The sequence below is a fragment of the Anabrus simplex genome, chromosome 3 (genome assembly GCF_040414725.1).
Source record: "Anabrus simplex isolate iqAnaSimp1 chromosome 3, ASM4041472v1, whole genome shotgun sequence".
Taxonomy (NCBI): Eukaryota; Metazoa; Arthropoda; class Insecta; order Orthoptera; family Tettigoniidae; genus Anabrus; species Anabrus simplex.
Genome location: NC_090267.1, coordinates 411,049,407 through 411,076,206, shown reverse-complemented (window position 1 = coordinate 411,076,206; position 26,800 = coordinate 411,049,407). Strand labels below are relative to the sequence as shown.

The 26,800-nt window shown below is 38.6% G+C and overlaps 1 protein-coding gene across 2 annotated transcripts in view; it reads left to right on the top strand.

Annotated features, from left to right (window-relative positions):
• spel1 (DNA mismatch repair protein spel1) overlaps nt 1–26,800 on the top strand; it is a 235,254-nt gene that overhangs the window by 169,864 nt on the left and 38,590 nt on the right. For both annotated transcript variants that reach the window (XM_067143390.2, XM_067143391.2), the window contains 3 exons: nt 3,036–3,250; nt 10,849–10,994; nt 20,772–20,943. In XM_067143390.2, the coding sequence (XP_066999491.2) occupies nt 3,036–3,250; nt 10,849–10,994; nt 20,772–20,943 (533 nt within the window). The remainder of the gene's footprint in view (nt 1–3,035; nt 3,251–10,848; nt 10,995–20,771; nt 20,944–26,800) is intronic.

Genomic DNA, 26,800 nt, shown 5'->3' with positions numbered 1-26,800 from the left:
ATGAAGTAGAGATTATCGGCCTAATGGTTGGTGCTCGTGGCACAATACCTGCCTTGTCCATAGAATTCTGGAGGAAGTTCAACCTGCCTATGAACAGCATTGAAATAATAGTTACCACCACCATACGTGGATATGTACACATCCTGAGATCTCATTTGTTCGGACCTCCATAATTTAAAATAATCCATATTACTGCTATATTTCGATACGATAGAACATTCTGTATTCTGATACGCTTTACTTTGTCCATTTTGGCAACCCGTAATTGCGGGAAGTCTTCGATTCACTCAATATATATTATTATAATTATTTTCATCTGCAATAGGTATGCAATTGGTTAACATGTAATAACACCACCAAGTTTCCTATTACACCAAAATCACCTTTTTAAAAAGCATGTTTTTTTTTTTAATTTTACACCCACATTGGAGCACTGAAATCAATCTATATACAGTCAAGTCTTATGAATATTGGTTACAAATTTGGTTGATATTTCTTCTTTTGTTCCCAGAAATGTTTCATTCTCTCTGACCTGGCTGCCCGTTCATCAGTTATGTTGTGCTGTTTGCGTGTATAGGTCTTCAGTTTAAGTCTCATGTTGTTATTTCTCAGGATCCTCTTCTCTTCACTGTTTTCAATTTGTTGAATTATCAAGCCTAATTCATTTAAATCTTCTTGGACTTCTTTGAACCAGTGATTTTTAGTTTTACTATTCCAAAAGTAGTTGAATAAATGTTTGAGTATCCTAGTCTCTGGTAGTCGTGATATGTGACAGAAAAAAGCAACTCTTCTTTTCCGCATTGTATCTCAGTCTCCTGGTATACAACTTCATTAGGTAGTAATCACCATCGTCCATCTACTTGGTGTTTTTTGTTTAGAATTGTTCTAATGATTCGTCTATCTATTTTCTGTAATTTATCTGTAGTTGATTTCGTACTCAAATTGAATAAGGTTTCACTAGCATAGGTTGCTTCAGGCTTAATAACGGAGTTGTAGTGTTTAAATTTTGCATTTATCGAGAGAGATTTCTTCTTGTATGTTGCCCAAGTAATGTGTTGAGCTTGTTTTAATTTGGTAATTCTATTTTCAACTGATATTTTCTCTTTTAAGTTCCAAGTTATAATCTCTCCAAGATGTATTATTTACATATTTTACGCCCACATTGGATCACTTAAATCAGTACATTTTAGTTAATTTCTTCTCTTTCTTCTCCCAGAACTTTCTCATCCTCTCCGACCTGGAAGCGCTTTGTGTGTCCGATATAGTATATTGTTTCCGTTCAACTGTTTTTAGTTTGAGACTTATGCTTTTGTTCTTCAAAATCCTCTTCTCTTTTCTGTCTTTGATTTGTTGCCGAGTTATACCCAATTCTTCCAAATCATCCTGAACTTCTTTGAACCAGTTATTATTGATTTAATTTTTCAAAAAGTAATCAAATAGTTGTTTCAATATCCTGGTGTCTGGTGATCTTGATATGTGACAGAAAAAGGAAATTCTTCTTTTACGCATTGTAGATATTATTGATTCACATTCACGATAGACAATGTTGTTAGGCAACAATCTCCACTGTCCATCATCTTGGTGTTTTTTATTAATAATTGTTCTAAGAATTCTTCTATCAGTTTTCTGTAATTTGTCTGTTGTAGATTTTACATTTAATTTGAATAAAGTTTCACTAGCATACGTTGCTTCTGGTTTAACTATGGATTATAGTGTTTCAGCTTAGCATTTATCGAAAGAGTTTTTTTTTTTTTTTTTTAATAGGTTGGCCAGGTAAGTCTTCGTGCTTGTTTAAATTTAGTCGTTCTGTGTTCTATTGCTTCTTTTTCATTTGTGTTCCATGTTATTATTTCCCCAAGATATTTGAATTTCTGAACAATTTTAATCTCTTTATTACTGTTCAGTTGAATAACTGATAAATCAACTTTAAAAGTTGGCATCATTTCTGTTTTTTCAAATGAAATTTGTAATCCCATTTTTTTGCTATAATTTCTAGTTGTACAATTTGAAATTTAGCCTCTTTTATTATATTTGCAAGTAATGCTAAATCGTCCGCAAAAGCAAGGCAGTTGAGTTTAATATTTCTACTGATCTTGATAGTTGGTTGGCATTTCTTGTTCCATTCACGCATAACCTTCTCCAATGCACAATTTAAGAACAGTGGTGAAAGTCCGTCTCCTTGTCGAAGTCCAGTTCTTATAGTGAATGATTCTGATAATTCACCTCTAAATTTAACTTTTGCCTTCGTATTTTAAAAGTCATACTAATGAGGTTAACAAGTTTTTGGCGTAAGATATTTAAATTTATTAACAACCTTAATTTGTTTGTTATTAGTCAGTGTGATAGGTGATGTTTCCACTTTGAAGGATGGCATCATTTCATGTTTTACTAAAAAATAAAATCATTTTCACAGAGCTCTACGTATAGGCGACCTGCACATCTGGGTATAGGATGCTGATGAGATAAAGAGAGGGTGAAACCTAGTGTCGGCACATAGCCTATTTCTGTCGAATAACACCAGGATGTCTGATGAAGGCTTTATGTCGCCATTTGATGGATGAATCACCATCAACTGCGTCATATACCTTCACTCCATATGGACCCTTCAGAGAGCTTTCGACATGTACTAGTGATTGGAAATTGTATACCATCACCCCTTTTTATCCTGTTGACCAACATTCTGATGGCAAAAATTTCTTCCACCAATGGGAAGCAAATTGGCTAACTACGATGTGTGATTATTCTTCATGATTTTTCCAAACTTAACTAGAAAGGCTGGAATAATTTATAAATTCTAGTCATAGTACACGTCATTTTTTTAATGTCTTAAATTCTGGCATGATGATGTTACAATTTTCACTCACACAAGATGTTTAGACTGATCTCTCTGATGTTCCCAGCCAAATTGAATGCCTAATATTTTTGTGTTCCTCTCTCTCTCTCTTTTTTTTTTTTTTTTTTTTTTTTTTTTTTTTTTTTTTTTTTTTTTTTTTTTTTTTTTTTTTTGTGAAGTGTTGTTCTTTTGCTTTCTGCAGGATCTACCAGGCTGTGGGTCACCTTCCAGAATTAGTAAATGCACTTGACAGTGAGGGAAGCTCACCTGCTGTGAGATCAATGTTTGTAGAACCTTTACGTGAATTGTTGAGCGACATGGCTCGCTTCCAGGAGATGGTTGAGACTACATTGGATATGGATCGAGTGGAGCAAGGAGATTTTCTAGTCAAACCAAGTTTCGATGAAGATCTGCAGGGTAGGTAGAAATACACATTTCTACTATAGATAATTCTTTGATCTTCTGATTTTCTGTTAAGAAAGTTAAGTCACCCACTAGTCAGTGCTTTGTGAAAAGTTTTCCAAATGAATTCTACTCACGTCACGGTGCCTTTGAAGCATTTCTTCAGTTTAGCATTAAATTAATATAACATATAATTTAATACAATATTCTTTTGAAATTTGGACTAAGATTTATTGAAATTGCATGTGAAAGATAAAACTGCATGTTATGTTTCACAAAGACTTGCTCTGCTTATTCAGAAGAGGTCTGTGACAGACCCCAACAACTGTACTGTTTACCAAATTAGGAAGAACTTCATCATGAATCAGCAAATATACAATTACGTTCATACTTACTTTAAATGTGCAAAAGAAACTTTAATAAAAAATTGACTGCCTGGGCATTAGGAAAGGAAGATCAGTTGTGTCCTCTCATTTTGGGCAATCAGTCTTATTATTATTATTATTATTATTATTATTATTATTATTATTATTATTATTAGAAAGGGAAGGGCAGAGTCTGGGGTAGGGCTCTTTATCAGGAATACCATTGCACGCAAAATAGTTTCTGTTAGGCATGTAAATGAGCAAATGATGTGGGTAGATTTGTCAGTGGGAGGAATTAGGACAAGAATTGTGTCCGTGTATTCACCATGTGAGGGTGCAGATGAGGATGAAGTTGACAAGTTTTATGAAGCATTGAGTGACATCGTGGTCAGGGTCAACAGCAAGGATAGAATAGTGCTAATGGGCGATTTCAATGCGAGAGTTGGGAATAGAACTGAAGGATACGAAAGGGTGATTGGTAAATGTGGGGAAGATATGGAAGCTAATGGGAATGGGAAGCGTTTGCTGGACTTCTGTGCTAGTATGGGTTTAGCTGTTACGAATACATTCTTCAAGCATAAGGCTATTCACCGCTACACATGGGAGGCTAGGGGTACCAGATCCATAATAGACTATATCTTAACAGACTTTGAATTCAGGAAATCTTTTAGGAATGTACGAGTTTTTCGGGGATTTTTCGATGATACAGACCATTATCTGATCTGTAGTGAACTAAGTATCTCTAGGCCTAGGGTAGAGAAAGTGAAATCTGTCTGCAAACAAATAAGGGTAGAAAATCTCCAGGACGAGGAAATTAGACAGAAGTACATGGCTATGATTAGTGAGAAGTTTCGAACAGTAGACAGTAAGCAGGTTCAGGATATAGAAAGTGAATGGGTGGCATACAGGGATGCTGTAATAGAAACAGCAAGGGAATGCCTAGGAACAACTGTGTGTAAAGATGGGAAAAGGCGAACATCTTGGTGGAATGATGAAGTGAGAGCAGCCTGTAAACTTATAAAGAAGGCTTATCAGAAATGGCTCCAAACAAGGGCCGAGGCAGACAGGGATTGGTACGTAGATGAAAGAAACAGAGCGAAACAAATAGTTGTTGAATCCAAAAAGAAGTCATGGGAAGATTTTGGTAATAACCTGGAAAGGCTAGGTCAAGCAGCAGGGAAACCTTTCTGGACAGTAATAAAGAATCTTAGGAAGGGAGGGAAAAAGGAAATGAACAGTGTTTTGAGTAATTCAGGTGAACTCATAACAGATCCCAGGGAATCACTGGAGAGGTGGAGGGAATATTCTGAACATCTTCTCAATGTAAAAGGAAATCATCATGGTGGTGTTGCAAACAGTCAAGCTCATGGGGAGGAGGAAAATGATGTTGGTGAAATTATGCTTGAGGAAGTGGAAAGGATAGTAAATAAACTCCATTGTCATAAGGCAGCAGGAATAGATGAAATTAGACCTGAAATGGTGAAGTGTAGTGGGAAGGCCGGGATGAAATGGCTTCATAGAGTAGTAAGATTAGCATGTAGTGTTGGTAAGGTACCTTCAGATTGGACAAAAGCAGTAATCACATATCTATAAGCAAGGGAACAGGAAGGATTGCAACAACTATCGAGGTATCTCATTGATTAGTATACCAGGCAAAGTATTCACAGGCATCTTGGAAGGGAGGGTGCGATCAGTCGTTGAGAGGAAGTTGGATGAAAACCAGTGTGGTTTCAGACCACAGAGAGGCTGTCAGGATCAGATTTTCAGTATGCGCCAGGTAATTGAAAAATGCTACGAGAGGAATAGGCAGTTGTGTTTATGTTTCGTAGATCTAGAGAAAGCATATGACAGGGTACCGAGGGAAAAGATGTTCGCTATACTGGGGGACTATGGAATTAAAGGTAGATTATTAAAATCAATCAAAGGCATTTATGTTGACAATTGGGCTTCAGTGAGAATTGATTGATGGTAGAATGAGTTCTTGGTTCAGGGTACTTACAGGAGTTAGACAAGGCTGTAATCTTTCACCTTTGCTGTTTGTAGTTTACATGGATCATATGCTGAAAGGTATAAAATGGCAGGGAGGGATTCAGTTAGGTGGAAATGTAGTAAGCAGCCTGGCCTATGCTGACGACTTGGTCTTAATGGCAGACTGTGCCGAAAGCCTGCAGTCTAACATCTTGGAACTTGAAAATAGGTGCAATGAGTATGGTATGAAAATTAGCCTCTCGAAGACTAAATTGATGTCAGTAGGTAAGAAATCCAACAGAATTGAATGTCAGATTGGTGATACAAAGCTAGAACAGGTCGATAATTTCAAGTATTTAGGTTGTGTGTTTTCCCAGGATGGTAATATAGTAAGTGAGATTGAATCAAGGTGTAGTAAAGCTAATGCAGTGAGCTCGCAGTTGCGATCAACAGTATTCTGTAAGAAAGAAGTCAGCTCCCAGACGAAACTATCTTTACATCGGTCTGTTTTCAGACCAACTTTGCTTTATGGGAGCGAAAGCTGGGTGGACTCAGGATATCTTATTCATAAGTTAGAAGTAACAGACATGAAAGTAGCAAGAATGATTGCTGGTACAAACAGGTGGGAACAATGACAGGAGGGTACTCGGAATGAGGAGATAAAGGCTAATTTAGGAATGAACTCGATGGATGAAGCTGTACGCATAAACCGGCTTCTATGGTGGGGTCATGTGAGGCGAATGGAGGAGAATAGGTTACCTAGGAGAATAATGGACTCTGTTATGGAGGGTAAGAGAAGTAGAGGGAGACCAAGACGACGATGGTTAGACTCTGTTTCTAACGATTTAAAGATAAGAGGTATAGAACTAAATGAGGCCACAACACTAGTTGCAAATCGAGGATTGTGGCGACGTTTAGTAAATTCTCAAAGGCTTGCAGACTGAACGCTGAAAGGCATAACAGTCTATAATGATGATGTATGTATGTATGTATGTATGTTATTATTATTCATATTTGTTTCATTGTTAAGTAATAGCCAGCCATTTGGCATGGTGGATTATCCATTTGACATGTATGGACGTTTATAGGTAAGAGACTTTTCACAGTAAATTTACGTAAACAAAGATGGCTTAGGGATGTGGCAACTCCATCGCCCAGTGGGCAACCACTGCAATTAGCCACCCGAGTCTTGGCAGGAAAACCATAGCTCCTTGGGTTAAGAAGAAATGCCAACCCAGAACCCTTGAACATCTGGGGTTATCTTTCACCTTTCTAGGTCACATCTAGAATTATTGTAAACCCTGACTTTGGTCAGAAATGTTTCGATCAGAAGATTGGACAATCAACCGAACATTAAGAGCCTTCTAACTAATAAATCCACCGGCTTGGACCAAAAACCCAAGCAAAGACATCATTCGGATATGGTGGGATGTCACTTAGAAGATCAACGTGAATCAGAGCACCTGGTAAGCCCAACAGACATGCAGGCACAGCAATTTAAGAAGAAACTTAAATTCAACAAGAAAGGAAAGTTTTCATACTTTACGGCATTAAATATTAACTCGCTAGTGAAACTTGGTAAGTCGAAGCACTTAACAGATGTAATGGATCAATATAAAATCTTAATAACAGGACTTCAAGAACTTTGAAATATAGATCAGGATCCAATTGAATCAGGAGGATATAGTCTCCATAAAGGACCCCCAGGGAAAAGGGTAATGAAGAATGTCCCTCAATTCGGAATGGGATTTCTGGTTCGTAATAGTATAATAGACTCAATAGAAGACCTCTCCTTGAGCACTGCAAGGACAGCAACCTTAACAATTAAAGTAGAAAACAAAACCTACACCTTGATAAATGTACACGCACCAACAAATGATAAAAACAGAAAGGATAGAGAAGAGGTGGACAAATTTTGGGAGGAACTCGACCATATGATATCAGACATCCCTGATGCACATGTTAAAATCATGCTGCGAGATTTTAACGCAAAAATGGGGCGAGAAAGGCGATACTGCCTAGTAGTAGGAAAATGGCCAGCTCATAAATTAACAAACAGGAATGGTCAAAGGTTAATTGAACTTTGTACAGACCATGGATTTATTTTGGAAACTACCAGATTTAATTGGCGACCACACAAATTAATGACCTGGTAGTGTCCTAAGATAAAATTGGGGAATTCCAAATTGATCATGTTGCAATGGATAAAAATTTATAATGGCAGAGTTCTCCGTTGAGTAGACATTGATTCAGATCATTACATATCCAAAATAAAAATCAAGTTAACACCAAAGGGAAAACGTAAGCCTGTCCAATCCGATATGAAGAAAAATTTTGACCCTACTTATTTAATGAATAATGAAGTATACTTGGAGAGATCTAAAACACACTAAGTGCGACTTAGAGGTGAGAATTAATAAATTGAAATCAGTAGCTGAAGAACTTGCTCCAATTAAAAGGAGGAAGAAACATGTCTGGTGGAACTAGGAGTGGGATAAGGCAATTCAAACAAGGCACAAAGCATTTTTAAATGATCTACAAAGAAAAACTGACTAATCCAGAGCACAACTAACTAATGCTAGAAGACAAGCGGCTAAAGAAATTCGAAGAATTAAAAGGAATCATCAGAATGAAATGCTCAGAACAATAGATGAATCATTCAAGCAACATAAAACAAGGGATTATTACAAGACGTTTAAACAGTATCAGTCTAAGTATACTCCACCAACACTTATGCTGAAAAATGAAAATGGGAAAATGGCACATAACAACCAAGACAATGATAATATCTTGGCAGTCTACTTCAAAAAATTACTCAACTGCGAAGACCCAACAGAATGTCTGGAGTTTGACCCTAAACCAAAAAACAAAACACCACTAGAAAAGGTTATATCACCAACACATGAGGAAGTGATCAAAGCCATTAACTTGCTTAAGAACTATAAAGCAGCAGAAGAAAATAGTTGGTTGCAGAATTAAGGAAGAATACCAATGATCAAACTCTCCGAAACTTGCATAAACATATTATTGACATATGGAACTCCAAAAAAATGCCTGGGGAATGGAACTCGGCAATAATCCACCCCTTACACAAGAAAGGTGATAAGTCAGATCCCAATAATTATAGAGGGATATCCCTTGTTGATGTCATATATAAGATCTTTTCTAAAATTATTCACTCAAGAATACAGGAACAACTGGACCAAGAACTTGGAGAATACCAAGGAGGATTTTGGCCAGGTAGAAGTTGTCCAGATCAAACAATCAGTCTTAAGTGGATTATGAAGCATCAAAGAGCTCGAAGTAAGAACCTAGTCGTCACTTTTGTTGACTTCAAAAAAGCTTATGACAGTATTCATCGGGAGTCATTATTGAATACCTTCAAGAATTTGGTGTTCACAGAAAAACTGATCAACGTTGGAATCACTCTCAAGAATACTAAAGCAAAAGTTAAATTTAGAGGAGAATTGTCAGAGCCATTTACAATCAAAACTGGACTTCGGCAGGGGGAAGGTCTCTTACCTATTTTGTTTGTGTACTGGAGAAGGTCATGCGAGAATGGAGAAAGAAATGCTAACTGAACATCAAGATTGGTAGAAATATAAAACTAAACTGCTTAGCATTTGCAGACGATCTTGCACTACTGGCAAATAATGTGGAAGAGGCTAAAGTCCAAATTGAACAACTAGAAAACATAGCAGCAAAAGTGAGATTACAAATTTCATTCAAAAAGACAGAAGTTATGCCAACCTTTGAGGTGGACACCCCTGTCATTCATCTAAACGATAACAAATAAATTAAGGTTGTAAAAAAGTTCAAGTATCTTGGGGAAATTATAACTTGGAACCTAAATGAGAAAGCCTCAATAGAATACAGAACAATAAAACTGAGACAAGCACAACGAGTCACATGGTCAACATATAGGAAGAAATCTCTTTTGATAAACACCAAATTCAAACATTATGGTTCAGTAGTTAAACCTGAAGCAACTTATGCAAGCGAAACTCTGTTTAAGTTGAATACCAAAGCAACAACGGATAAAATCCAAAAAATAGACAGAAGGATCATTAGGACAATCATCAATAAAAAACACCAAGTAAATGGACAATGGAGACTGCAGCCTGATGAAATAGCCTATCAGGAAAATTAATCAATTGTGGATACAATGCGAAAAAGGAGAACTGCCTTTTTCAGCCACATAGTAAGACTGCCAGAGACCAGACTACTGAAACAATTATTCAATTTCTTTTGGAAAAGTAAAACCAAGAACAACTGGTTTGTTGAGGTCCAGAATGATTTAGAAGATCTGAATATAACAATGAAACAAATTGCAGAGAGAAAAGGCAAGAGGATTCTGAGAAGTAGAGATACAAGACTAAAATTAAAAATAGCCAAACAAAAACAGTACACCATTACAGATGAAGAGGGCGGCCAGGTCAGAAAAAATTTAGTTTTGGGAAGAGAAGAGGAAGTTGAGAAAACATTACAACTAATATTGTGAAGACTGTAGTGTATATGGATTGATTTAAGTGCTCCAGTGTGGGCGCAAACTATGTAAATAAGTAAATAAACAAATAAACAAAGATGGGAGAACTCCATCAATGCAGACCTAAGAATCTGTGTCATACAGCCAGCAGATGCCCAGAACAGAGTGAAGTGGCAATGAAAGATCCAACAAATGGACCCTGCACCTGTAGCACAATGCTAAGGAGATAAGTCCTTTTCAGGTTCCACTGCATTTGTAGTTAAAAAGCCATTGAGAATCAATACTTAAAGAGTTGATATTGGTTGCTATTAAACCTCATGCCAATCCCGTGATGTAGCGTTAACATGTCTTCCTTATACTTAGAGGCCCCTGGTTTGATTCTCGGCCAGTTCACCTATTTTTATTTTGGACTGAGGGCTAGAAGGAGGCTCACTCAGGCTTGTCAGATGAGCTAAGGAAGCTGTCTGATAAGACAGGTAGTGCACCTGGTAACAGAAGCCAGCAGTATGACTGCGAGGATGTCACACTGACCACATGACAGGCAAGCCAGTGGCCTATGTGCACCGTGGGTTTTTTTTACCGTGAGAGAATCATCAGATGATATGAGGTAAAGTGGGGAAACAGGAAGGTGGAGGGGAAAATGTGTATTAAGTTTTATACCACCACTGCAACTTACAGCATTTTCTTTCATTTGTATTCGTATTGGAAAACTTTTCTCTTTCAGTACTTCCAACAGTGTAATTAATCTTTGGTATGTATTTGTGGTTTAATATTAAAGAATGTCTTTTTTGCAGAATATCGTCGTATTATGGACGAATCAGAAAATGAAATACGGAAATTGGTTGTAAATGTTGCTTCTGACTTAGGACTTGAACCTAACAAAGGTCTTAAGTTAGAATCTAATGCACAACTTGGATATTTCTTTAGAGTTACACTGAAGGTAAGTCTTTATAATAATTTGTTTTACACCACTGTAGTACTATACAGTATATTAGTCCCTTTTTATTCCCAGCTGTTCTGTGTTATTTTAAGCAACTTTTGTGCTCTTCTCTTGGTCTCCATTGCCATACATGTCTTGCTCCTAACATATTCATATTTCTAATAATAATAATAATAATAAATATGGAAGAAATTGAAGGTGGAAAAGTTGAGTGATAAAGTGGAGAAAAATAATCCGATTTGGTTCGGACACAAATACATGAGTGAAGAAAGAGTATTGAAACAAACTGTAGAATTGCTGACAGAAAGAAAAGGGGCCAATAAGACTCAGATTATCATGGATGGATCTGGTGAAAAACAACTTAAAGCAATTGGTAGCAACGCTAGAAATTGTGAATAACATACTTCATCTCATTCTTTATCATCATCATCTATATCTATTTGCCTCGGCCAGCTCCCATCGGGTTGGGATGTTTATGGCACCTTTCCATCTTCGTCTGTCCAAGCCCCACTATTCATCCTTAAAGCTGCGTCTGCACCAGAGGTGGCTCGCTAGGTACTTGGCGTTTGGGTGGTCACCTGGATGACTAACCCAAGCAAACAAACAGTCTAGAACACTGGAGACTTTTTTTTTTTTTTTTTGCTATGGGCTTTACGCCGCACCGACACCGATAGGTCTTATGGCGACGATGGGATAGGAAAGGCCTAGGAGTTGGAACTGGTGTGAAAATGGGAAACCACAGAAAACCATTTTCAGGGCTGCCGATAGTGGGATTCGAACCTACTATCTCCCGGATGCAAGCTCACAGCCGCGCGCCTCTACGCGCACAGCCAACTCGCCCGGTACACTTGAGACTGACCCATACACAGCCGCCCGGGAATCATGGCAGGTAGCTTTCCTTGAGGGCTGATCTCTTCCACAACTCAGCCATCTTCAAGGGAAATATATATAACATGTCCTGACTGTCAAATTCCTCATCGCCAAGCCAAAACCGCTGAAACTATAATAATGAAATTTGGTTAACAGTTACTTGCTTAGCCTTCGCAGATGACCTCACACTCTTAGCTTCAAGTATGGAAGAAGCTACGTACCAGCTATACTCCCTAGAACGCATAGCAGCTAAAGTAGGACTAAAGATCGCTGTCAATAAAACACAATTTCTGACCAACATAAGAGAAGCACCGAACTTCATTTCTTTGGGGAACAAACTAATACACAAGGCCAACTCATTCAAATATCTTGGAAAATGGATAACTCCAAATGTTAATGAGGACCTTGCAATGAAGAGTAGATGCACTAAATTAGAAAGAGCTTATCATCTTTGTAAGAACATATACAAGTCTAAATCCCTCTCCTTGGATCTTAAACTTAGACACTACAGCACCATAGTAAGACCATCTGTACTGTACGCCTCAAAATGCCTAAACATGACCCGGAAGGGATAACTCAGAAAACTGGAACTGAAAGAGCGAAAGATCCTCAGAAGGATTATGGGTCCCATTAAAGAAGGAGATGACTACAGAATCAGGCACAACAAGGAACTGTACAGTAAAATAGAGAGCATCACAACAGCTATGAGGAAGAGAAGACTAATGTTCTATGGTCACGTAGTCAGGATGGACAGCCAGAGACTCGCTTCAAGGATCTTCAACACTGTATCTAGAGGGAAAGCAACAAATGCCAAATGGACGAATTTAGTGCGGAAAGACCTACAATACCTAAACATTGATCACATTGACATTTACAACCGAGATAAGTTCAGAAAGTTAGTCAAGACATCTGACTCTCTCCAGTAACTAACAACTAAATCACTGCGTCCAGGAGTAGGAGTGAAATGGACTTAAGAAAGAAAAGACATTCATAGCGCTAGAATGAGGGAATACTGGGCTAAGAGGAAGAAAAGAGCTCACCAGAGTTAAGAACCATGTGGTCCATCGTAGGCCTAAACGAAGAAGAAGAAGAAGAAGAAGAAGAAGAAGAATGAATGAATGAATTAAATTTGGTTAGCGGTTTCATTTTATAATGTAGAGAATTATTAAAAGAGATTTTTCAAAATTCTGCCCATATAGAGGTCATAAAGGGGATCAAAGATTATAAGGTGAAACGTTATTTAACACATACAGATTTACTTAAATCTTGGTAAGAGTACTCCAAAATGTAAATAAACACTATTTTGGCATCAATCCAAAGGGGTAGAAAGTTTATGTAAAAGTTTGTATTGGAGAAAATATTTTTTTCGTCGGAATTGCTTGTAACTTAGCATAAATACTCTATAAAACAAATAATGAAACACGTATGGTATTTCAGCATTTCCCAAAATTCTATCCTTAAACTTTTATGGAATATGACCAAAATGTCCATGGAATGGTTGCGCGAACATCTTGTGACGTGAAAGTGTGCAGACTGCAACTATATTCTTCTATTGCACTCAGAAACCTGAATTTAAAATGTGTAAACTTGATGTTGTTCTTGCTTATTTCTTTCTGTTCTGTAAATACCAATATAAAAATTGTTTGCTGCTGCTTCATTTCAGGGGCTGGGAACATTGCAGATCATCCGCCAATAAGTTAATGATAATATTATGGATTTAATGCACCGCTAAGTACGTTTATGGTTTTTGGAGATCCTGAGGTGCCAAAATTTTGTTGTGTGAGAGGTCTTTTATGGTAATGCTATGTGCACGCGCATGCGCGCGCACACACACACACACACACACACAAGGCTGTTATATTTAAGTACCTCCAAATACCATCGGACTGAGTCGGGATCAATACCGGCACCTTGGGCTGTACTGTCTGAGCTACTCAGCCTGACAGAGTAATATTTTTCTGCTGAGGTCTTCCAGTGTTTCTGAGGACTTCTTTTGCATGCTATCCTACTGTTATTTTCATTGTTCTAAGAAATATCAGCCGTTGTATAGTAGTGATACATGAATCACCCTAGAGAAAATAACACAGTGACTTGCTGTGTGACAGTTCATCTGTTACCTTCTAGTAGAATGTGTGGCATATAAGTCTCTGGTAAGATTCCAACTAGAGTATGGTGTCAGTGTATGGAACCCTCACCAGGATTACTTGATTTAAGAACTGGGAAAAATCCATAGAAAAGCAGCTCGATTTGTTCTAGGTGTTTCCGACAAAAGAGTAGCGTTACAGAAATGTTGCAAAGTTAGGGCTGGGAAGACTTGGGAGAAAGGAGACGAGCTGCTCGACTAAGTGGTATGTTATAGTACCAATATAGATGGTCCGTTATTGGACATTATAAATTTTCCAGCTAACTCATTCCTGGTTGCCAGATTTTTGCCCTAGTGTGCTAAGTTGGGCTCATCAGTTGGTAAATAGCACACCTACCAAGATGCATGGCTAGTGCATACCGTGGAGGCCACTATGTAGGCTACTTGGAGTCACCGACAGTGCCAAATGCACTATGAGAGACTTTGTCTCATTTTCAAAAAATTGATGCCTGCTTCAACTGAGGGAAGACGTGGAGAGAAGAGGATGGAATTGGGAATCTGTCTTGGACAACGAAATGTTTTTGAATAGGCAACTTTGGAAGACGGGTCAAACACCCTACCCGGCGTGCTGGAAGGTCAAATCGGTGATGATGATGATGCCTGCTTGGCCATCAGATGATGTAGATGTTGATTCCTGTAGGAAACCTGAAATATTTGCCCTGAATGAGTAAATTTACATTACCAATATAGTTGGTCCGTTATTGGACATTATAAATTTTCCAGCTAACTCATTCCTGGTTGCCAGCGTTTCGCCCCAGTATGCTAAGTTGGGCTCATCAGTTGGTAAATAGTACATCTACCAAGGCGCATGGCTAGTGCATACCGTGGAGGCCACTACGTAGGCTACTTAGAGCCATCGGAAGTTCATAAAGGCTGTGTGGGCAGGCTAGGAGGCAAGTACTTTCCCATCTGCACACGTTTGGTTCATATTGTCACGTGATAGTGTTGAAAATAATTATAGCGGTTCTGTCAACTACTTCAATGATATGACTGTTGCGTTTTCATACTTATGAAGTTTTATGCGAGTTAGTGGCAACTGGACAAAAAAATTTGACAATTTTCGAGCACTATTGCAATGGAGAGCTGTAAAAAAGCCTTATCTCATGGACATGATGGTTGTTTCATGAAGATGGGTCAACTACATTCATTTCTGAATCTGACAACTGTGGTTGAACACCCACCTCTAAGAGCATATTAGAAAACTTTGTGCCAGATTTACAGACACCATTAGAAAGAAACAGCTCATACAGTCTGCTACTAAATACCAACAAAAAAATCCTGAGAATTTCATAGAGCAATAGCAGCTAATTACCAGCAAAACCATCTGGAGGTTCACAGAGCTGCAGCAGCTAATTACAGTACCAGCAAAATCTTCTAGAGATTCCCAGAGCAGTTGTTCATAGACGTGAGCAGAATAATCCAGGACGATGATTGGAAAGGCGATTGCTTCCATGGAAGATGAAAGCTTTTTCTGGGATGAAATATGATTCGAAATGAAACCGATAAAACTGTGTCTTATGAGTCATAAATAAGTTTAAAGCGGAGTCACCCTGAATGTGCTGTAACACTGTTAAAGTGCAGCTTCTGGCTTGGTTTTTTTTTTTTTTTTTTGCCTCTCCTTGAGCCAGTCCATAGTTTGATCATGAGTCTACATCCTAAGTACGTACATTTCATGGACTACATTAGGAAAATGACTTCTTTTGGAGTGAAACAAATTATCGAAGGTGGATTTATATATCACTTAATTGGCAGTCTGCAACCTTTTCCTCAACAAGACCCTCAATTCCTGCACATTTACTGTATTTTGTTGGAGAGGATGAGAGAGAGAGAGAGAGAGAGAGAGAGAGAGATGCTTATGATGCACCAAATTCCCTGATGTAAAGCAAGGCCTGGTAAAACAATCGCAGGTGATGTTGCACCATAAACCCATGCATAAAGGACTTTAAAAGTTCTCGAGAAAGGAGAAAGTACTTCAGAATTGTAAAAATTTAAAGTTGTAATACACGCTGATAGAAAACCAGCCAGTGCTTATATAGAAGACGCTTTAATGTACCAACAGCAAGTGAAGTAGCATTAGTCATAGTTCAACAACAGTTTGAGAAATTAGATATTGTATTACAAAGTCATGGTAACAAATTACGACACATCAGTGAAGGGCATCATTCGTATGATGGTACTTTTCTCCCGTGGTGAAGATGGTTACTCCATTGACATCTCCCAGATTGATCTGAAAACAAAACTACCCCTTTGAAAAACAGTTTCTGCATTAAACGTTTATTCATACCCTATCATGATCAGGCAAATGGAAACCAACAATTTACTGTACTGTCAACCTCTTTTTAGTCGATACTTAGTTGATAATATACACACAGAAATTGAGACATAGCGTTTAAATTCCATCAGAAGCAACCAGCTGCAACTCAGAGCTGATAGAGATGCTATAGGGAGACAAGATACTGATGTTGCTTGGCTTGGTCAGATGGTAGTGCTTCCATCATCTTTCAGTGGGTCACCACAGTTTATGCATGAAAAGACTCAGGATGCCATGACATACGTTTGCTATTATGATCATCCTGATCTATTCACTACATTTGCATATGATTCTTAATGGAAACAAATTGCAAATGCATTATTGCCTGGACAGAAGCCTCATGACCATCGTATCATAGCTAGGGTATTTCACTTTTGCTTAAAAGTGAAGGTGTTACTGGCATTGATAGCAAAGGGGAGTATGTTTGGGGAATTTCATCGTTTTATATATTCTGTAGAATGGCAAAAGTGTGGCTTGCCTCATACACATTTTGTTGTGTCTACAACAACGCATTTCTCCAGATAAATGGTAGTATTATTTGTGCGGAGATACCAAACTCTATGAAAAACACTTTCCTTAATGAAATTATTAAGGCCAATATGTGCATTTAGAGAAAATGGCCAGCATGTCTATTTTACCCAAATTACTCAAATCAGTTGACGAATATGACTAGCAATTCAACATAAACTACTCATTTAGCTTTTTTGATTTATGTAAAACAGGTGATTTTGCAAAAAAAAAAAAAAAAAAAAAAAAAAACTTCTTTATGTTTTAGTTCCCTCCTATTACGAATGGAAATATTATAGATTTGAGAGAAGAAAATGTGGAAATGACATCGATGGCTGGCTGGAAATGTAGAAATACCAGGCTTTAGGCAGGGCATATACCATCCACCCTAATAACACTGATAATTATTGTCTTCACCTTTTGCTTCATGAAGTCCAAGGCCCCACATGTACCTTGGTATTTAAGACTGTTAATGGCATGATTCAACCCACATACCAGTCTGCATGTAAGGCTCTAGGCTTGCTAGAAGATGAAAGGCACTGGGGTGCAACTGTGGTAGAAGGTATGCTTTGTGATATTCTCTTTAGTTTACATGAACTTTTTGCAGTAATATTGATAATAATAATAATAATAATAATAATAATAATAATATTGGCTTAAAGTCCCACTAACTACTTTTATGGTTTTCGGAGATGCCGGAATTTAGTCCTGTAGGAGTTCTTTTACGTGCCAGTAAATCTGCCGACACAAGGCTGACTTACTTGAGCACCTGCAAATACCACAGGACTGAGCCAGGATTGAACTTGCCAGGTTGGGGTCAGAAGGCCAGCGCCTCAACTGTCTGAGCCACTCAGCCCGGCAGTAATGTTGATATTTAGTTAGTTGTCAGATGCTTAAGGGCCGATTGCAGAAACGGTCATTAGACGATGTCTACGGTTAAACAATGCCTAACCTATGGCTGCCGCATTGCAGAGACATTATTTATCGCTTAGACACTGTCTAAAATCGATGTTGAACCGGTCATGTTTAAACACTGCCGAGAGCACTGTTTAACCTCAAATGAGAGGAGTGAATCACAATCAGAGGTTATATACTATGAAACATGTAATTTGTATTATCATGTTGAGATGATTCCGGGAAGAAAGGTTAGTCCGACGGCCTCTTTGTAGGTCGCCCGCTGCTAAATCGCAGCAATTCGTTTGACATGTATGGGGAGATAGATCTTAAAATAAGGTTTCACTTTTTGAGAGACTTGTTTCTTGAGACTGACAAAGGGACAGTCCGGTAACTGTCAACTTGAATACAATACTTGGTAACCGATATATTTTATTATATACATGGGGTAATTTCCCGGGAATTATAGGTCACTTCGACTATATACATATCAGAATTACGTGTTCCGATCGTCAGAGGGCTGTCACATACATCAACCAGGAGGGATTCACTTATATTTACTGCCAAGTAAACACACATACAGTGAAAACTTAAAAGTAGGTTGTATGGGGTGTATATATATATATATATATATATTCATATTTTTCTGCAACTATCAGATAGGAAAAGGCAAGTTGTGGTGATGGTGGTGATTATTGTTTAAAAAGGACTGGGGAAGAAGAGTGGCCATAATAACAGCCCTAGTATTTGCCTGGTGTAAAAATAGGGAAGCTACGGAAAACATTCTTCAGGGCTGCCGATGATGCATTTCGAACCTACGATCTCCAGAATGCAAGCTACATCTATATGTCCCATACAAGACACTCGGTTACACATTACTATTGCTTCATCTTCCCTTCGTCGAAGCTACCGTAAATATGAGTAGATTACCGGCCAAGTTGGCCGTGCGCGTAGAGGCGCGCGGCTGTGAGCTTGCATCCGGGAGATAGTAGGTTCGAATCCCACTATCGGCAGCCCTGAAGATGGTTTTCCGTGGTTTCCCATTTTCACACCAGGCAAATGCTGGGGCTGTACCTTAATTAAGGCCACGGCCGCTTCCTTCCAACTCCTAGCCCTTTCCTATCCCATCGTCGCCATAAGACCTATCTGTGTCGGTGCGACGTAAAGCCCCTAGCAAAAAAAAAAATTAGTAGATTACACTCACTGTAACAACGCTATAATCAAAGCTACACTTCCCCGTACGGTGGCGTGTCGCTTTAATCTCGATAATATTATGATGAGATTTAATTTCCACTGAAAGTGATACTCTTATCTGTTGGCAAGTCATGCTCATGCTTAGCCATATTTGAGAATGTGTAGGAAGACAAACAGCTGACTGGCGTTCGGCGCACTCACCAACAAATTTCATTGGTTGCGACAAGTAAAGAGTTGCATGAAAGATACTTCTGTCTCCATTTTCAAACCAAAATTTAAACTTAAAGCGATGTCTAGTTAAACGACTGAACATTGTTTATGAAATGGAAGTACGTGCTAGATTTAGACGTTGTTTAGGTAGACGTTGTCTAAGGCTTAAAACTAGTCATCGTTTCTGCAATCAGCCCTTTAAGTCTAGGAGAAATACAAGGTTAGCCTTTGGTGTGCAGTATCAAGTGGAATTAGAGTTAAAACATGGAGATGTTCACCTAATTTTAATTGAAGCATACAGTAAATTATTGGTTTGTCTTGAAGATACAGTGTCTCCAGGAGCCCAATGTCTACAGCAGTATGGTTTACCTTAGTCATCAAGACATGAAGCAGTCTTACAAAATAGTGACTACCTCCAGGAGATCGGCTAGATTGTGTTCATCATTTTAGCACAGATTGTAAGTGGTAACAATAATTTGTTAAACCATGATCTAGCCAACGTTTATGATAAAATTTTAGAAAGCATTGAAAAAAGTCACTGGTCAGACATTTTTCTTAAATGTTCTTGGGGGCATGGTAATACATTTGTCATAAATCTTTCATTGGCAAGTATACAAATAATTGTGAGATAGCCTTGGCTGTTGCTTCTTCAGGCATTGCTGCTGGAAGGATGTAAAACAGCTCACTCTGCTTTCAAACTTCCCTTGAACATGATGCAAGTAGAGACATCTATGTATAATATTTCCCAACAGAATAACATAGCACAAGTTTTGAAAGAGTGTAAGCTAATAGTTCTGGATGAATGCACAATGTCCCACAAGGGCAGATTCAAGGCTCTCAGTGGAACATTAAAAGATACGAGAGAAAACAGTAACTTGATGGGAGGAGTCACTGTGCTGTTAGCTGGAGATTTTTGCCAAAAATTACCCATCGCACTTGGGGTACACGGGCAAAAGGATTCAAATCGTGCCAAAAGGCTTCATATTTGTGGCAACATATCTGGAAACTTGCACTCCTACCAGAGCCAACTGCTAGAATATATCCTAATATAAGTAATATCAAGGAGAAACACACAGAATGGTTGTGCGAGCGTGACATCTTAACTCCGAAGAATGATACTGACTGCTCACATTCTGTACTTATGAGAAATGTCAGAAATGTCACATGCATAACAATTGGTAAACTTAGCGAATTTCATTTATTGTGTTCATCATTTCATTTGTTATTACAGTACCAATTTCTCTCCTATACCTTATGTAAAGATTTCTCAGTTATAAACACATCTAATGTAACATGGTTTTATGCTATCAGTGAAGTAGTTTTAAGACCTACACAGAGAAAATCAGAGGTAGGCTTACTGTTCCCTCATCACATCAAGACACAGTGCCTGAAACTGCAGGTGACTACAAGGATCTACAATATAAGTGTGCAAATTAATATCATACAGTATTCTCCCTATAATAATACCTAGTACCAGCGCAGTCAATGAGAATTTGTTTGAAAATCTTCATAAGATTAGTGTCAGAAGAGGGATTGTATACTTAATAGTTAATTAGTTAACTTAATTCCTATCCCTATTATTTTTATATTTCACTATTTTTATTAGATATGTTGATACCATATATTAAGACATGTTTACTTGCTTCAGGAAGAAAAAGTCTTAAGAAACAAGAAACAGTATGAAATGATTGACACAAACAAAAATGGTGTTCGTTTTCGTAACCAAAAGCTTAGTGCTTTGAATTCTGAATACATTCAAGCTCGTGACAATTACACTGAGCACCAGCAAGCTGTCGTTAGTGAAATCATTGGCATAGCAGGTAAGTTAGTCTTTGATCAACTTTTGATATCACTGTGAACCGTTTCCATTTGTTGACCGGATCTGTTAACTAAAATAAAACTACAAGCTGGATTGCTTTCCTTACTTTTTTACTTCTCAGGAATTTTGTTTCATTGGCCTGCATTCTGCTTTCATCTTTTTCTTCATTACCCATGTCCCCAAGGGGAGTTGTATGCAGTCCCGTGTGTGTGTGTGTCCGTGTGTGTGCGTGCGTGCGTGCTACTTGCTCATGGAAGTGTGCTATCAAAACACCGGAAATGCCATTTATTCCTACCAAGTCTGATGCATGCATGTCAACAACATGGCCCCTGCACAACATCTAAGCAGACGGCCATGCACCTATCCTGTTTTTGCAGATTCTCTTTCCTTCTGCTCTAGAGGTTTCCTCTTTCTTCTACACACTACTTTATTTCTTTTAGCTAACTATGTCTCGTCTTCTAGATCTCTTTTCTTCCATTATCATATTGAAAATTTTTTTTGGTAATCTTTGTTCACACTCTCCTCATGTGTTCATACCAAAGTAATCTTGATTTTTTGTTCTATCCTGTATGGGTTCTTTCTTCACTACTCTTACTCTTTCCGACCTGCTTGATGTTGTCTGTTCAATTGTGGTCCTGTGGGTGTATTTCTTGCTAGTGGAGGTGTGCTATCAAAACAGGGGAAATGCCACTTATTCCTACTAATTCCGATGCATGCATGTCCACACCATAGCTCCTGGGCAACATCTACACAGATGGCCAAGTAATGCTAGGACAGAAAAATGAGTTCCCAACACTTTAAAATGGAGACCCATTTAACAGAAAACATCAGTCCTTCCGAATTGCTGGAGGTTGGTGTTGGGCTGACTACTCAACCCAGAAAACATCTTGCTACAAAATCTGATAAACAATTAGCTGGAATGACCTATTTAGGATGACATGGCAAATGTTCAAAGTACTTGAGAATCAGATTGTGGAATGTGTTAATTTCCTATCAGCCTGGAATCTTAAAAAAGGAGGTAAAGGAGTTTTAGAAAGGAAAAATTATACAGCTTTTTAAAGCAGTCATATGAAAGAGAACAGGTTTGGGACAGTTTTTATTGTCAGCAAAAAAGAAGAAAAAGCATCTTATGTCTTTTCAGGCTGTCTCTCGGATTGTGCAGATTATGAATAGGAGGGAAGTTTTTCAAGTTTAGTCTTATCTGTGCACATGCTCAAACAGAAGACAATGACTCCTCCTATGATAAGTGACAGATAGTGTGTGCCCAAGGTGTGACTACAAAATAATAAATTAATGGAGAGATATGAATGCTGAGGTCGGAAAGGAAGACATCTCAGACCTGTTATGGGAAGATAAAGCCGGCATGCTGAGTCCAGTGATAATCAAGAAACATGGTAGTAGGCAGTACAATGCTTGATCACAGGGCCATTATAAAAAATAGACCCTGGGCATTTAATATCACATCTTTGTTTGACACATTTCCTTTTTGGGAAACCTTCACCAGTGGTCCAATTCATCATCAGCTTGTTTATTTAGAGCAGCTGTTAGTAAGGAGGCCTGGACCAGATTTGACCGCGAATGCCCATTGAGGATATGGCACTTCCAGTTGAAGAAGAAGAAAACCATGAAAGATGAAAACATGGGTAAAGCTGTGAAAAATAAACAAAATTCTAACATACGTAACACCATTGAAAATAAACGCAGTGAATGGAGCCTTAACCAAATCCACCATTGTTGACTCCTATGCATGTTGGTGACTTACAGTGTCCGATAGATTAAACCTCTGTATTCAGCGTTGCGAGTGTTGCTGCTGCAACAATGACCACCGTGAATTTCATCCCATAAATGAAGTTACGTGAATGAGCCATTTGAGCTTTGGCCTACTGAGTGACCCTTGCTCAACCTGAAGGCCTACAGATTACGAGGTGACGCGTGGTCAACAAGACAAATCTTCTTGGCTTTCTAGACTGGGGTCGCTATCTAACCTTCAGGCAGTTCCTCTATAATATTGTAATCGTGTAGGCTGAATGGACCGTGAACCAGCTCTCAGATTCAGGTAAAAGTCCCTGACCTGGCCAGAATGGAATCCTGGGCCTCCGGGTAAGAGACAGGGATGCTACCCCTAGACTGCAGGACCTGCTATTATGATGCACAATAATTGATTAAATATTTATTATAAAATCATACTCTATTCCCTCAACAGTTTTTCTGTTTTATGTTGTTGAAATTCTTATTGGTGATTATTTAGAAGTATGCTGTCTGATTATTATATCATCATCATCGCCAAAATGCTACATTAACAATAATGATGATAACCTGAAACAATATTTCATGTTTGCTGTCTAATAACATTCTGTTTATTCTTGTATTATCATATTGCACGTTGTGGGAGGGGGGCAGGAAACTAAAAATCCAAGCACTTTCAAAAACAGCTGATAGATAGCATTAGTGTATCAACTGAGTTGACACCAGAGTCAAGAGTGTCAGTTCCAGAGGCAGCAGTCCCTACTCTTTGTGACTCGGTTTGCAACCCTTTCCTAATGGAAAAGGCCATCCCCATATCTATCGTGATGTGTTATGTCTCAGAACAACGTGTCTGCAATCATGCCGTCGTCACTCCTCTTGGTGATTACGTTTGGTATGAAGCCAGGGGTGGTAATGACTGGCTCAAACTTATTTCCTTGGGTAGGGCGGCTTTATGCCGACCGGCAATCGATCCTCACATTACCAGCTGATGATTCCTCTGAAGTCTTGGCGTTATGGCAAGTGTCACTCCGGTGGTGGTGATGAACAAATCTCTGGGTCCTCTGAACCTCTGACAGTGCGTATCTTCACCGATGAGTTTGAAGTTGCTGTCATCTTTTCTGCTTTTGTCCTCAGGACGATGGTGAGGGCACCCTTAAGGCTGTACTCCTCACCGAGCATCAGGTGTTGGCAGATCTTGGTGTCGTGAAATGTATCGACGAAGGTGTAGGCAGCCTCCTGCTGAATTTGCTCCTACGGAAAGCCACGTAGCATCTTGTGGGACAGCTGTTCTACATCCACAGCAAATTCCTGCAATGATTTGCCCACGTGCTGTGTCTTCTTCTTCAGTTGCATTCAGTAGGTCACTGTAGCATCCCTTGAGCCCCCTCGTAATCTCTACCCACACAGCACCCGGTCGGACCCTGTGTAGCATCTCCATCGCTCGTCCATGCAGCCTGGTGAGGAGTTGTACATGCTTCTCCTCTGGCGTCCACCCATAATTGTTGGCCATGGTTTCATACTGGGTCCGGAATGTCATCCACGATGTAGGCCCATCAAAGCACAGGGTTTCACTTCCATGACACGGATGATGATGATAATAATAATAATAATAATGTTATTTGTGTTACGCTTCACTAACTACTTTTACGGTTTTCGGAGATGCCGAGGTGCCAAAATTTAGTCCCACAGGAGTTCTTTTACTTGCCAGCAAATCTACCGACACGAGGCTGACGTATTTGAGCACCTTCAAATACCACCGGACTGAGTCGGGATCGAACCTGTCAAGTTGGGGTCAGAAGGCCAGTGCCTCAACAACTTACCAATAGAAGAAGAGATGAATGGCTAAAAATATATACAGATGGCTCACAGGACAAGGAAAACAGAACTGGAGTAGGAATACATTCATCCCTGTTCTCACTCCACTTCCTGGTAGACCAGAATAAATTTTGATGCAGAGATAAAAGCAATTTCCCATGCACTACAACAGTTATTAGGCAGAAACAATGATTACCAAAAATTTGTTATCCTTACAGATCCAGAATCGGCCATCCAAGCTATCTCGTCAAACAATACGTCTCAAAATAAGGAACTAAAAAAATTTCTATGATAAAAACTCTCCAAAGACTCCACAAACTGGTCTCTTTTCAATGGTTTCCTTCTCATGTTGAAATGAAAGATAATGGAGAGGCAGACAGATTAGCCAAGAAATATACCACACTACAACGACCTGCCAGTCTGACTGATCTTATGTCAGCAAAAAGGATTCTGAAAAAAACCATTGAAAACAGGCATGAAGAAATGGCAAATAAAACAGCAGAAACCAAATTATGGAAGGATATTGATGCTAAATGGGATCAGTATAAAATAAAACCAAGAAGAGAAGCTGTAGCCTTCTTCAGACTTGACACTGGCCACGACTGTCTTGCAGCTCATCTGAAACGAATCAACATCCTGAGATCCCAAAAATACATACTTTGTCATGAGCCTGGAAGCAAAATGGATAAGGAACACCTGCTACTTTGGAACAAACTTGAGTGACAGTCAGAACTTCAGGAAATCTCACTCAACTATACTGGAACGCAAGAAAGCTGATGGATTGGTTCCTGGGCTAGCCATAAGATACAACAACAACTGATGCCCTGCATAATGTCACTTTTTCATCTACGGGTATTACTCCAAGAGCGTACACTTCCTCCTCTAACTTGTACTGACCACTCAGCTTTAGGTCCTATCTTAAGTTCATCGTGGCAGGATTCGTATTGTGACTAAAGTTCATTCTAACTAACTCTGTTTTAAGCCAATGCTCCTTTGCACTGAGCTTCCAGAATCCATCTTATCAATTGCTCTAAAAATGTCCTTGTTCTGAAACATGCTACTTATTAAATCCCCCTTCTGATATGAGTTGTGGTGGGTTATCAGAGTCCTTAAAATTAAAATTACTACTCAGAGAGGTAGTTTTACTATCCACTAAATGTATTAAACTACTTTTTACAAGAACACTTGCATTTGAGTTTTCCAAGTGCCATTCCAGAACAGTTCACTTTGTAACTAACAAGCTTCATTGTGCTCTGCATAGCCATCTAATGGACTCGCTCCTCAGGAATTACACACGGATTCTCAACCATCTTGTAATTCACTCGCGATTGGCGTAACACTGACTCACCTTAGACTCTTGCCCATTTTCCTCTTTATATAGACCCGTAGAAGATTGTTGTGGTTTCCACTTCCAGATCATTCTGAATGTCTGCAACATTTAATCAGCTTCCAGCTTCTTTGAGGAGCTTTCTTATTGCAAGCCCCAACAGTTCGCTGGTGCTGTTGTTTTGCTCATTGCTGGACTGCGTACATTGTTGCCGCTCGTCAGCCCTCTTGCAATCTTGGCCATCATTTTCACAGTATATATTTTACCTATTATAGTACAATCCATCTTACTTTTAGCATTGTTGTCACTACTCTGTAATCACTACAAAAAGATTCCTCGGTATGGCTATATCATCCGTAAGTTCTTTATGATTTGCCATCTCCATCAATAGGTAATCCATCAAGGTTTTATTTCTTGTATCTTGCCACCTGTACCTGGTAATTTTCTATTTTCCTTCCCGAACCATTATTCTCTTTAAACAGTGGTGTTATTTTTTAATAACAAATATCTATTAGCATCTCTCTTCCTAAATTCTTACTGCCATATCCATAGGATCCCAAGATCTCTCTTCTTCTTTTCTCTCTTGTTCCTTGTGTACAGTGGCTGAAAAGGAAATGAGCACATAGTAGTGTATGTAATATTTTTTGACTTAATTTTAATTATTATCTGAATATAATTCTCCCATGTAGATATAAACCCTGTGGATACCCACAACAAATATTATATTTATAGGTTCAGTTGGATGGTGTTTGCATCACTTGACCAAGCGCCAAAAATAGATTCCAGGATATTTGCACAAAGGAGAACTCATTGTATTAATTCATCTTTCCTGTGAAATGTAAAGTATTAGCCTATATACCAAAATGAAGATTAAAAACAGACATTTTCTTGTTAACGTATCAAAATTATAGATATTTTAAATATATTGTCATAATATGAGGCAATGGTGCTTGGTCATTTGATGCTTTAT